At 45.7% G+C, this 14,088-nt stretch overlaps 1 protein-coding gene across 1 annotated transcript in view; it reads left to right on the plus strand.

The window, feature by feature from the left end:
* LOC135945052 (neurotrimin-like) overlaps positions 1-14,088 on the plus strand; it is a 94,392-nt gene that overhangs the window by 13,973 nt on the left and 66,331 nt on the right. Inside the window, exon 2 of the mRNA XM_065492437.1 lies at positions 6,266-6,473. Within this exon, the coding sequence (XP_065348509.1) occupies positions 6,341-6,473 (133 nt within the window). The 5' untranslated portion in view covers positions 6,266-6,340. The remainder of the gene's footprint in view (positions 1-6,265; positions 6,474-14,088) is intronic.

Raw genomic sequence — 14,088 nt, forward strand, 5'->3', positions numbered from 1 at the left:
TTCTCGCCTAGACTATATATTTTTATTCCTTGAGAGAAATATAAGGGCATGCCTCGCACGTCTTGCTTGAAGACGTTGCAAGCTAGACTGGCTTCTTGCATTTTTGACACGTTTCTCTTCTTGACATTTCATTCCCGTGTGGAAATTAAACATTGCCCCCGTGTGGCGTGACGTTGCGAACGAACTGCTATGCTCTGCGCAACGTAGGCAAGTCTGCGTTTTTACCTTACAGCCACCGATAATCTTAGGCTTTACGCAAGAAGTTTGCTCCGTCAACACGCTTCCTTAATTTAGACCTCCCTTTCGGTATTCCATCGCTCGCGTTTTCGCTGAGAGACGCGAATATTTTCACCAAAGTTGTGCAGTGTAGTGCTGAGAATCGCAGGGCCATAATTACGCGGAAACGAGTTCGTTAAAAGCTTTTATGAGCCGCCGCGAGCTAATGAGATTTGCAGCCTCGGACCCGACGACGCGCTCTCGCTCTCCTGAATGGACACGAGATTTTTATTGGGAAATTCCTGGCCGAGGGGGAACGGAGGTAATTAATGTTGCGGCTCGGCCTGTTTTCTGTGCGACACGCCTCCCAAATATTTAGTCCGCACAGCAGCCCGACTAGACAGTCAATAAGGCTGGGGCTTTGATTTATTTGCTCACCACACTGGGAAGCAATAATTCAGCTAATCCAGAGGTTGACAATGACCACGATGGGCTCGCCTGCAGTACATATAAAACTGCGTACGTGTCACTGCACCAACCGCACCCATAATGGCTTTAACTAAAGTATGGATTTAACTTTTTCCGGTTATTGCAGCTCCGCACTGCATTACATTAACCGCAAAAGGAAAAGTTGGCAGAAACACATGGGATTGATTTTATAAACCAGGCCCGTTTTGTGTGTGAATGTGGGAGCAAAGTTTGGCCATTTGGTGCGAAATTTTCCAGAGAATTATTTCTCGAGTTCAACGGCCATTGTGGCCAACCATTGTTTCTTTTGTAGTCGCCCAAGCACGCGAAAAACAAACAAAGGCCCGTGTAGCTGCCAGCTTTGTATTGCCTTTCAACTGCAGAAGCTCTTTGTGGCGCCGCCGCGAGAGGGAACTGTTGATTTTTCAGGCCCTGACGAGCAGCCTGCATAATCTGCCGTTTCAAAGATTGAGAGTTTTAATTGAATTCGAATTCTATTAGCGTCGCCACAATGGCCCCAATTTAACCTGCTCGAATTGAACGGCCAGCTGCGTGCAGTTCAATCAGAAGAGGAAAACGAATCTTTTGTATTGATTTTCAATCGACAGTTCAATTCATTTATTCAGCCCAATTTAATGCCGCAATTTCGTATGCGTACGCCACCTCTCTACCATTATGCATGCATATTTTCCAATTTCCCTATCAAGTTGCCGCCACCGCCGCCGCCGGTTGAGTTGAAAAAGAAAAATAGCGCCGAAGACGTTTCTGATTAGCCCGAATCGGAAATTGTTCTCTTCGCGGGCGCGCGATCAAATCGTGCTCCGTTGCTGGCACAAATTGATGGCCGCGAGCTGGAAAAGAAGAGCGCAGATTGCGCAGTGAATGAACAATCACCGCGAATTTCCTGTGTGAGTCGCGCTGCTCTACTCGCTCCGCTGAGACAAATGCGGCGGCGACCGCCGTAATAAGCCATTACATGTGCTACAATTTCTGCTGCGCTGCGAGAGAGAAGCTCTGCGCTCAGCCTGCACGTCCACATCCTGTCTGGGATGCATTTTGCAACTTTATCCAGCACGCTCCAGGGCTAGTTTGCAATATTTCCTTTGTCCCACTGAATGACAGAACGTAATAACACGTAGCACTGTTTTACAGATGGCGGAACACAGACTGAGGCAAAAAATGTGTCTGTGTGACAGCGTTTTTGTTTAAAGTATAAAGCCAGCATGAAGCGGCAGCCTTGAATCGCAACTCTCTCAATAATAGGACGGAATATTTCTAAGATGCATGTTAAGCTTGTTCCTATTTTCCACCGTAATGCATTCGAGATCGCGAACGAAAAGCAAAGACAGCTGCAGAGGGAAATCAATATAAAAACTAGAGCGATCTATCCAATTATCCCAGTTCAGCCGGAGACACGCTTTGTCCTTTAAAGGTAAAAGAAGTGGCAAAAAATCACAATTTCACGCTCCATTAACCCAGACGAATGAACCTCTACGACCTTTTGATGCGTCGTGTTGGAAAAAAAGTGCAGGAAATTAGCAATGCAGGTCGAAAATAAATGCTAAAGTCAGCGTTAAGTTTCAATCGCCGGAGCGGTTAGTTAGAGCGGCGCAAGTGCATCGCAGAATTGTCTTTCCTGCAGCCAGAGAGCGGAGAGCCTGTAAATGGCCCTTGCTCCATTGAGCAAAATGGATTGCTCTGCAGTTCCCAGCCAGCAGCAGCTCTCGCGGGCCGATGCCAGCCAGCTCCTTTGCCGCCAGCAGATAATTCTATTTTTTAATCAAAACCTAGTGACCTCGACTCGTGTGTGAGTGCACTCGTGCGCTGTTCGCAGATCAATTTCTGGGTGTTGTACGCTGCGCACGATAATCGCAAACAGACGAACGTTTAATTCGCTTTTATTTGCAATTCCGTGCCGTCCGCGGGTGAGTGGCGCCGGAATACGAGTGCCGCGCCATTTCTATTTACAACAAATGCCAATAAAACGGACGGCCAGTTGAATGTGCTGGAATAATCGCTTTGCTGCGACAATTGACGTCAGTTGAATATTCGGCAAGGAATTTTTAGCAAACACTCGACCTAGAATGCCTGGATAATGGTCCTATGTTGAAGATGACACCTTATCGATAATTCTACCAATATCGAGTGTGATTTTCAATATCGCGGCAGAGTGGAACGGAATTGTCAATATGATTATATTAAAAAAATTGTTTCGAATTGTATTATGGAAATATACGGTATGTACGAAAGTTGTAAATAATAATATAAAATGGTAAAATATTAACATAGCAAATCATCAGAAGAAATTAAATGCATGCAGCTTCCTTGGTGTATAGCCGAGCTGCTTATATATCCGTATATTTACAGAAATGTCCTACCTTCATTTTGGCATCTATCAAGAAAAACTAATTATAATTATGATGAAACTGATTCAATCAAGTGCTCTTTTGAATATTTCAGCTCTCCAAATTTTAACAAAATTTTCTTTGGAAGTAATAAAAGTATTGGCAGTAATTTTCAAAGTTTAATCAACTTTTGATAAATAAAACTAATTACATCAATAATTTATTTAATAATTCCAAACACAAATTTAGAAGCAATATGAAAATGGGACATTTTAAAATAGCTGTGGCGTGATTTCGATGAAAAATAGAGGTACAGAGAAGGATTATTCACAAACATTATTTTGAACTACGCCAATTACAATTATCATATTATCTGCACGCTCCTATCAATTCTGACCGGCCTGATCCGCAGTGCTTCACCTGCAAAACAAAATCAACACACGAGCGTCCTTCTAGGAACAGGAAATTACCGACCGTTAGAAACGATTGACTGGTCTCTCTATCAATTGCTGAAGTGCAACAAAAAAGATAACATCTGATGAATAACGTCACTCGCAAGACACAAAAGTCATACGCCTGATTTCATTTATTTCTCGGTGTTTAATGAATTCTCAAGCGCAATAATTTACTTTCCAATTCCTAAACTGTATTTGAATGAAATTTATGAGCAGAACAAGAGCAACTTTTAAGTGGAAGAAAATGAAAAATGATTTAATCCCAGCACATGCAACATTACATCTGATGAAAAGCAGTCGTCGCATGCTTGGCGACTTATCTGAGCATGGGAGTTTGCAAGTTGACGCTTAATTAAAAATAAAGAGAGTGCCAGCGAGTGTGCGCGCGCAAAGAAAGTAAAATAATTTCAGCCGCACACAGGGTCTCGTTGTGTGCCAACAAGCATATCCGCAAGCGCGTTTTCATTGCACGCTCGCACTCGGCACACGCACATCTAGTTCTTTAAAACAAAAGGGGAAACTTTAGCGAGCAAGTTCACAAATTACAAATCTTGCTGGGACCTGACAGCTTCCCTCCGCAGCGCTGCGCTGATCTCTCTCCGCCGCGTCCTTATTTTCATGTCCAGAACTTTTTTCACCGTGCGCGTGGATGATAGATTCTCCCTCCTCCGGCTCGTTCCGCTGCTGAACGCCGGAGCGGTCTTTATCGAAATTAAAGAGGGCTGGCAAAAGTGGTGCCAAGACATCTTTCTTAACGCGAGCGAGCACACCGGCTTCAATGAAACTACTCTGTGCTCCGCCTAATGGTTCTAATCAATTTAATCCAGCCGATCTGGGAGAAATCCTCTCCGTTCCTAAGCCAATTGTTTTTAGAGAGCGTACTAATGCGAATTCGCGCGAGAACAGCAGGACCAGAGAGTATTGATCTCGACTCGCAATCGTCACCAGCGCGTTTCGCACAATTTCGGACGCGGGGAGAGAAGTGGCCGATCAAAACTCTGGAGCGAGAAAAGACGGACGATGTCGAGTGCGGCAAAAAATAGGCGGATGTGCGGCTGAAAGATTTATTCTGTTCACGATAAAAAGCAAACCTCGGTCTCTCTCTCTCTCTCTCTCTCTCTCTCTCTCTCTCTCTCTCTCTCTCTCTCTCTCTCTCTCTCTCTCTCTCTCTCTCTCTCTCTCTCTCTCTCTCTCTCGCACACACAGACGGACAAATAATAAAACGCGCGAGTTGTAAGAGTAGAAGCAGAAAGCTGGCCATTTTTCAGTGTTTTATCTCCCCGCGGCGCGTTTGTTTATTGCCCAATGGGGCATAAATCAAGTGCATGATGAAACGAGCGAGTGCAATAATGGAAAGAAGTGGCTTATTAAAAGGCGATCCGTCTTGTCGGCCTCGGCGAATATATCGGCGTTTTACATCTCGCGCCGGGAAAAGATGGCGCAAACCAATAAATGCACTCGCTCGTTCGCTCGCGCGGCTATAATTTAAAAGCGATCATTTACGTTGTTCGCTCTCTGCAAACTCTGTGCAAAAGTGCAGCAGCACCAGCACGGCAGCAGTTGGCCTACATCGGCCGTGTGTAATTAACGGAATCGCCGCGCTCGTACAGCGGTGATCAATCATCGTGCCTAGAAAGTGCCACTCGGCCAGTTCTATTTCTCGCTGCGCCAAAGGACGGAGCAGATTTTCTGTCGCGTTCCAGCCATTAGGACTTCATTAAAATGCAAGATGTGCACTCGCGTGCAAAGTGTAACACAAATCGCGCACAGCTTTGTTTGAATTGGAACACCATGAATTTTGTCGAGGATTAATGGAAGGTTTATCGCGTCATCTAATGTTCTCGTTCAACATGCCTTCACGTCATAATAGTCGACTGACGATAATAATTTCCATCTTCATTTCTCAAATGCAATATCAAAACTAATTAATTTTAATGGCCGCACGAACTTAAATGTTATTTAAAGACTGATTTTAAGTTAAAAAATATTTTTAATGGATTATTGATCCATTTGAAAACTTCTTGCGATTATGGTCAAATGAAAAATTTGGTTCATTTTTCTCTATTTTGTTATGCATGAGAGGCAACTCAACGGTTAATATGAAAATAGCTGTTTTAACCGGATTTTGCGATTCCTGTTCAAAAACATTCACTATAAAGGGGTTTCTGGTCTCTCTTTTTTCCTATGTACGTTTAGATTAAAAGCTTGTTTTTCAAAAAAATTGCCAACAAGCAGCTTCCACAATTTTGCAAACGGACCTTTACCATTGAGAGAAAAAAATAACAGAGTTGTAAATATTTAATGTCGTCTGTTAAGTTGCTTTTGTTCGCACAAAAACTGCAGTAGATTAAAAAAGCAACCTTTATATAAACACAGATAATAAACTTTTTGGTAAACATTATAAATTACAAGCAAAAAGAGTAGCCAAGTCGTGTTTTACATTATTAGCCCATTCGCAGCACGTGTTTTACCCCGTCCTGTGACACTTTGAGAACAACACACCGCGTTGAAAGTTTAAACCGCATTAATTATGTAAAGTTTCACTTTTTGCCCGGGGGGTAAGCAGCGGCGGGTTGCAAACGGTTGATAATGGCGTTGGCACACGGTTCATTTGGTGCGCTTGCGACTATTAGTCAAGCGAGACGTGTGTGCTTGTGTCGCGCGCAAACAAGTTCAGCGCTGCGGCAGGAGGAGCGTCGGTCGGTCGGTCCAAGTGTTTGTTCCTTTTGGCCTGCCTCAGTGCCTTGGTCGAGTGTTAAGAGCGGAATTTTCTGTTTTCAGGGCGGAAACAATGGCGGCTGCAACAACAGGGAACACAACGCCTCATCAAGCCCGCCGCTCGCCAGTGCCACAGAAATGACGTGTCTAACTACATCAGCGAGTAGCCCTGTAATCTTTGTAGCATGCGGCTTCGTGAGTCTGCTGCTTCTGTTGCCGAACGCCACAGAAGGCATTGTCAAGCCACCGCCACCTCCTTCACACAACGCTGGTGAGTACGCTGCGCCGCCGACGGAACGGCTGCATGGCTTTAGCTCTGTATTTAGCGTACGTGCAGCCCGGGCGGCAAACAAATACTTTATGTCGGCTCGACAGCAGAGCAGGCGACGCGTTTACTGCTTGCCACCTGCAGCAATTTTGTCCTACCGTGCATTAAGGTTTTTCTTCCAAGAAGCGCTCTAATCTGATTATGGTAAAAGGGTGCCTGTCAGCAGCTAGGCCTTCTAGCCGAGCTGTTGAAAAATTAATGCAGCAGTTTTTGCACTTTTATGGTAATTCACCTCCGAAAAACTCGCGTATGCCAGCGGATAATTACGTTTTTGAGCGGGATTTACTTAACAAAGCGTAAGTGATTTTCTGCTGCTAAAATATTCATCTGGGATGTGCTGGTGAAAATAGTCCTTCGTGTTGAGACCATTTATTTCTCTTTCAAAATGTTTAATTCAACGGAGACCATAGTAATCACAGTGCTTCCGACATAGAAACAAGTTAAGCAGTTTGATTTTTTACCTTGAACGGACATGCCCGGGAAAATAGCGTTGTTATATCGATTTCTATTGCTCCTTTGAGTAACGATATAATGCAAACTCGGCTTATATTCATCATCAGAATTGTATGAACGAGGAGAGCCTCCGCGTACCTGCAGGGTGTAATGACGAGTTTTCTCGAGCTGGAGCCCGAGCCGGAGGTGCTTGCCGTGCACATTGTTTTGCCTTGCTGAATCAACAGCTTCTCGCGTAAGCGTGCAGACTAGTCTAGAATGCCGTACCCCTGTGGGATTTTCACGCTCCGTCTCCTCGCTGAGAAAACAGTTAATTAGTTAACAATCACTTGGTGCGTAACTTTGCACCCGAAGCCTTTCTCCATGCAAACTGCCAAATTGGCCAAGGTGGTGGCACCGCGCAGCACTTTCGCCGCCATTAAGGTAGCCACTTTCGGGATTCGCACTGTCGAGCCGGAAATATATATTCAACTAGTCTCCTCCGCACCTTGCAACTATTTCCTAATTGAAATTCCGGCGAGCAATAAGAGCGAAAACAAGATCTTTGAGACTTTGAGCAAAAGAAGGTAATCTAGACGAGAAATTAAACTTTTTGCCGTCACTGTTGACTTGGCATGCTACTCCGTGAACGTAGCAGCTGCCTGGACGGGATCGAAATCTGTGAGAAACCAGGCAGCACCTTGCTTTCAGTTCCTCCGTCGAGCTTTTTTTCACGTGCCACTGCCATTACCGCCAGCTTTGCTCCGCCAAAGAGATTAAACATACATGTGCCTCCATACCGAGAACGGCGGATGCTCATTATTTTTAAATTGAATCCAGAGCACTCTTAATTTTTTACCAGACTCGTTGCACGGAGTTTGCTCGTTGAAAAGTTTGTTGTGTGACATTAGAGCCGCCCTCCGCCACCAGTCTAGTGCGCGGAACATGCCGCGCTATATGTTCGGTGTAGAGATAACAAAGTAAAAGCTGCCATTCTGGGGCACCCGCCACTTCATAATGGCCATGTTTACTTCTCATCAGGCCTGTCCATTAAACGATAAAATCGCCGCCCCTGCTAAGCTCTTGTAATAAAACCGAGAGGTGGATCTCGCCCAATTTGGAGCGGCTAAAAGCATCGATTTCGTTTTCAAAATGTTTGAATAGAGAGACGCGATGATTGAATCGCTCGCGGTGCCGAGGGGCGAGCCATCTACACTGCGCAACGGAGGAAAGGTAATGAGCCAGCGATATATTTCTGACAAGTCTCGGCGAATATGCTCGCAGGCGTGCGGATAGATGGAGTTTTAATTTGCACCGTCGACTGAATGCATAATATATCATTACGACGCGCCAGTGTCGTCCCCCAGCCGCTACAGTTTTCTTCGCAGATAAGAATGCTGGCTGGCTGTCAGCCGCCATAATAGATTGCTCCGCCGAAGCCGAGAAGAATTTTCATAATTTATATGGCTTTGCCAGGCCATGCGTGTTCGTGAAATTTGATAGCCGGCCGCGATAGTGCGAATCCAATAAACGCTGCCAGCGCCGGCAGTCTCTTTGTTTTATTGTATTGCAACTTCAGGCCCGCTTCCTGCGCCGACGGTACGAGGGAAATGGCTCTGCGGAACGAATTTTGCTTGATTGAGCAAAGGAGACGGCGGGGAGCGCCTGCCGAAAACCTACTTATGCAGCCGGCCCGACGCGCCCGCGCAACTGGTTGCCTACTTTTATCCGCTGCTTCTCGCCCCGCCGGCTTCCTAGCTTGCTTTGCTGGCGCACCGACTTGCATATTATTATGATTATTACGCGGCGGGCGGGCGTAATGCAAAGAGAGAGAGAGAGAGAGAGAGAGAGAGAGAGTCTGCCTGCTGCAGAAGCGGAAATTTTAACAAGCTTCCGCTGACGCACAGCCTGCTAGCTCTTGTTTGTAATATGGGGAAAAAGGCGGTGGTGGCGCTCGCAAAGATGGAGCGAAAAGCCGGCTGGCAATAAAAATACAAAAGAGGTGACATCATTATTCCGGCGTTACAATAGGTTGCGGTGCAACGACGTCTCCGCTGCCTGCACGGCCGCTGAAATTATGCTTTTTGCTTAATTGTTCGACCTGCGCGCGTGCAAAGTCAAATACACAGCACACAAAGAAGAACACAGCAGCTCGCGCGTTTGGCGCTCGCCCGCACACAAAAGAGGGGCGCAAACCTGCCTGCGTCGTTAATGACTGGGATCCCGCTCGCTAGAGCTGTTTGCACGGTGCCGGCAAACTAGTGAATAAGTCCTGCGGAAAATTTAAGCCAGCACCCAGGCTAAATAATTGCACCGAGGCAAGCTGTTGGCCACTCGACACGATGATATTTTGAGCAACATACTGCCGAGTGCCGGCTTTTTTAATGAATGGTCTAGCTGCCACTTGAAATCGACCGGGCGTCGGAATCGAGAGGAAAAAACGAGGCCATTCGCTTCCTTCCCGAAAGACAAATAAGTGAAACAGAATGTAATTGGCCGATTAGGGCGGGCGGCGCTTCAATGATTCGATTTAGCGCGGGGACGACTTCGTTTGCAGTCAAGAATTTGTCCTCGTCGAACACGCCCAATTAGGCGGCGGCGGTGGCCCGCTGCGAGCAATTTTCGCACTCGTCAGGAGGAAATTTGGCATGATTACGGAAGGCAAGCACGCTCCGCTTCTGACGGGCGGCTGCCAGACTTTTATTTGTTAATATCAGCGCGACCCAAATCCTCGGCTCCGCTTTACGACTCGCGGGGTTTGCACCTGCTGCGTGCACCGTCGCATTAGCAGAGAGAGGGATAAAGAGGACGCATTTAAAAGATTAAAACGCGGCGGATTCGCACAGCGCTTCGCCTTTTTTAGCGCGAGCCGCGCCCCGCGATAAATAAACGCTTCCCCCTCGAAAAAGAGCAAGCGAATACATAATAGCCGACAGCTCCCATTACGACGTTTGCTGTTTATTTTTCACTCTGCGCGGCGGTGCACCACGTCAACTGCATTCCATCCCCCGTTTCCGCCATAAATCCGAATTAGGCGCGACGCTGTGAGATATGTAGCTCCAACACGAAATGACCGCGAAGCAGCATCTGTAATGCTGAGCGTCCGCGCAAAACGGCCGCAGTTCGTGTCTCAATTCTCCACCCTCTGCGATGTTTCTGTGCTGCCGTAAATTACTCAAGGTAGTAAATTTTAATTATACTCCTTATTTTGCTCTCCATTAGCTGATAACGTGATAAATTAAAGGGTAGTTTAGCATTCAGGATCGTTGTGTGGGACGATAGTAAACGGGGAAAGAGCAGAATGTATAATGCAGTTATATTTCATAACATCTAATTGAACGAAATTTTCTCTTTCTGAGAAACACTTTAACTGCGAATTTCAGCTCTACGTTATTTACCGCCGCTTGAAGATTATTTTGTTTAAATTACTTTCCCAAATAAACAAATAAATCTCGTTAGTGATTTTAATTTCGAGTAATGTTATGTTGCCCCAGGTACCTCTTAAGTTAATGAACTTCTTAAACAATGTTGCCAACTTGTAAAGCTGTTAATAGCAGCTTGAAACTAACAAGGTGCTGCTATTCTAGGAATTTCACGCGGAGCACAGAGAGTTTGTTGCTTGCAGATAGTTCAATCAGCCGATTTCTCTCGACAAGGTGCTACAAATCTCTCAAGCTTTTAAAGAGCTATTCAGGGCAAGTACTCTTTTGCGACTCTGTTAAATAAAATTACAATTTAGGCTAACTCGCTTTTGAATGATCGCACGCAAGGCCGGTCTTAGGCTTAAGCCGGACCCTGGGAAAAAACGGGTAGTGTGGCAAAAGTTTTGCAGCAGAAACCAAACCACAGCCTCTCAGAGTGAGCCGAACCGCAGCGCGCCGGCCGCACATATAGCATTTAGCAACATTAGCAGGGCAGAATGCCGCCAGTAAATAAACTTGCAGCCTCTTAAAAGCCGACTTTGGCTGCTGTTGGTGCTGCCGCTGCGGCGTAAAAAGCGGCCGTGACCCCTCTCGAAACAAAAGGCTCGGAGATTTTTCGTCGCATAAAAACGACACTGCGCTGCCGTCGGCCGTATTAATTATTTCCCCCGCCCGCTCGTCCGTCCGTCCGTCCTTCGCAGAAAAAGAGGTCTGGAGGGAGTGTTTGCATGCGGCAGGGCTGACCCACCCCCACGAGAGCAGGGTGCGTGCGTGGGTAGGCGAGTGGTGCAGCCGCAGCCAGCCGGCGCATTCCCCGAATTCCAGCTGGGCTCAGCTTCCCGGGCTATTTATTCCCGGTGACGTTTTTAGTGCACGCCTGACAGCAATTTTTCTCCCATTTCCTGTTTGTTTTTGCGTGTGCTGGGCCAAAGTTGCGCCCGAGGTGAGGTCCGACCGCCGCCGACGAGCGAGATGCTGCGTTGCCTCGCGCGATATCCCCGCCCGCATCAGCCGGCTGGCTTTTTGTTTGTCAAGGTACATAGACTGCTCCGTGGGTGGTTGCTTGCTCAGGCGGGAACTCTTGAGATACGTGATAGTGCCGGTGTCATTGATATCCAATTTGTGCCGCCGGCGCCTCCACATGCGATGCCGCCAATATTGGCACGCGCTTTTGTATTCAACACGTTCTGAATAACAAGCATGCAGTGTTTATTAACAGAAAATTGTCAAATTTATGGTCGAGTGACGCTCTCGGTTCGTTGCGTCACCTCACTGATGCTGCCAACAGATTTTTTAATGTGCCATTCACACCACACAAAGCGTCAATTATTGAGGCTTGTTATTCGATATAAATTTAAATTATGCTTTTCGAGGGCAACTGAAAACAGTAGCGCGTCGATTCCGCAAAGAAGCCAAAAGTCAAATCCACCCATATAATGCCTTAGTCAGTTTCTAGACTTTACTTTGAAACACTAGACTCATTCGAGAAGCCAAGATTGAAACCAACAAGAAGTGTCCGCATTCCTCCCAAATCAGGGATGAAGAACACTCTAATTTTCAATCGCAGAAGCCACACGAGGAATGTTCCATAGTCGGAATGAAAACTGGTAATTTAATTTCCTCCTTGCTGTAACTTGATGCTCTTGGAAGCGAGGAAATACAATAAGCGGCTTTAATTTCAATAACTCTAATTTTCATTTGCATCAAATACAAAGTACAGAACTCGGCCTTTTGAAAACTGCTATTCACAAGTATGTGACCAGGATTTACATTTCCCCACAATTTTTCATGCAAAATAGAAATATCCCACCGGAATAAATGGAGAAGACAGTCCAATATTCCATTAATTTCTCTACCCACGACTGCACGATGAAAAGATATTGAAATGTTAGTATGGATCTCCTGCAGTAATAACAGTTATTGATGCTATTTTAAACTATCCCGGCTGGTATATTAAAATCTCTTTTGCACGAGCTCTGTGCGTCGCAAAGCTGATTGCGGGGACATTGAAAAAACGATAATTCTCTCTGCACCCAATATTACATTCCGTGAACTGTAAGCGTGAGTAAAAAGTGATTATTTGCTGAATTGTCATATTGATTTGCGTCGGCATATTTTGCAGAAAATCCAGCTCAACTATAGAGAATTTCCTTTGATGACAGAATATTTGCTGCTCGACGGGTTTGTCGCCTGTAGTGAAAGAACTGTCGCTATTCAATGCGCGAGTATATTGAAAGAAAATAACTGCGCACTGCAACGACACGACTCAAAAAGCAATTCCCAGCTTGTGCATCAAAGCGCCTTAAGGCAAAACATGTCACCATTTTTTTCCATTGGTGGATGTAGACAGAAACTTGCATTCAATTTTTTGTTACTTTTACATCTCTGATTCCCCATTCGTTTAATGTTCATGATGCATCTATCGTGAATGTGTTGTGGGTAAGTGGAAGCCGAAGGCGCCACAGTGTATTTAAGAGTTTTTATTGCGAGGAACAGATTTAATCACAAAACATGTAATACCAACAGCAAGACGTTAAGACGGGTGAATTGCACATCTTTCAAGAAAGTCAAATGCCAACTTAATATAGGAAAACGCTGTGCATGGGATTTACTTCAATGCTGTATTGGAAGTACTGACGTAGTTTACGCAAATTTTCCACCACAATTTTTTAATATCTGACATGACTGCTGTCAATCTGTCGTGTTAAAATTAGGTTCGTTGTGGAGCAATTGGATTATCGATTCTCATTCAACCGAATTTAAATTTGGCGGATGCATGACAGTTGCCCGATTTTGTCAATTTTCTGTACCGGACAACCCATTAATTGCGTTTGTGTGTTAACAAAAAGCCACAGAGTACGAAATAACTTGGAGAACACTCGATTTTTGCGCATTTGCACGACGAGTATAATTCGTGCAATTCGGCAAAAGCGCGTGGCAAACGTTTTTCACGCCACTCTCTGCGGCGAACTCATTAGGAATAAAATCTAATTTGAAGGGCTGGCTAGCGCGTCAGCATTTTATTCTCTCCCTTTCTGCTGTTTAATTGCGCCACTCGAGAACAATCCAGCCGCTGGGGCATTTGCTTTTCAAACGGAACGAGCTCTCTTATCAAATTACACCGTCTCTCGTTTTAATTAATATCATACGAAAACACCTGCAGCGTTCGCGGCGCGGAGTTTCTGGTCGGCGAATTTGCCGTTTGTCTTTGTGTCTCGCAAACGGACCATTTTTTGTCCGTTCTGCACCGAGTGTTGCCGCAATTTATGACCCTTTGTTTCATACGAAAGATGTTCGTCGCTGCTGCTGCTGTTAGCAAGCGCGCAGTGCGTGTGTATGTGTACTCTCGAGTTTTGTCTCTTCTTCGCGCACGCTTAGCCCTGCCTGCCGCCCGAGAACGATATAAAATATGTACATGCAGCAGCTCTCTCAGCCAAAATCGCTGAGAGACTCTTTGTCTTATGCTTGGGAGTTGGGAAGTCTCGCTGCGAGTGTGCTAAAAGTGAGCTGCGTACTTGCGTGACGACGCTTCATAAAAGCTGCTAGTCCCGCGGTGAAGACGAAGACACACACCGAAAAAGACGATCTCAAGCAGCTTTAGTAAGAAGGGAGCGAGATTGATCTTGGATTTTGAGTTATGCTACTCTCGTCTGCAGGCAGTCGTTCCCGCCTCAAAACTGAAAGTTTGCTATTGAATGTTCAAA

This window comes from Cloeon dipterum, chromosome X (assembly GCF_949628265.1).
Source record: "Cloeon dipterum chromosome X, ieCloDipt1.1, whole genome shotgun sequence".
In the NCBI taxonomy this organism is placed as follows: domain Eukaryota; kingdom Metazoa; phylum Arthropoda; class Insecta; order Ephemeroptera; family Baetidae; genus Cloeon; species Cloeon dipterum.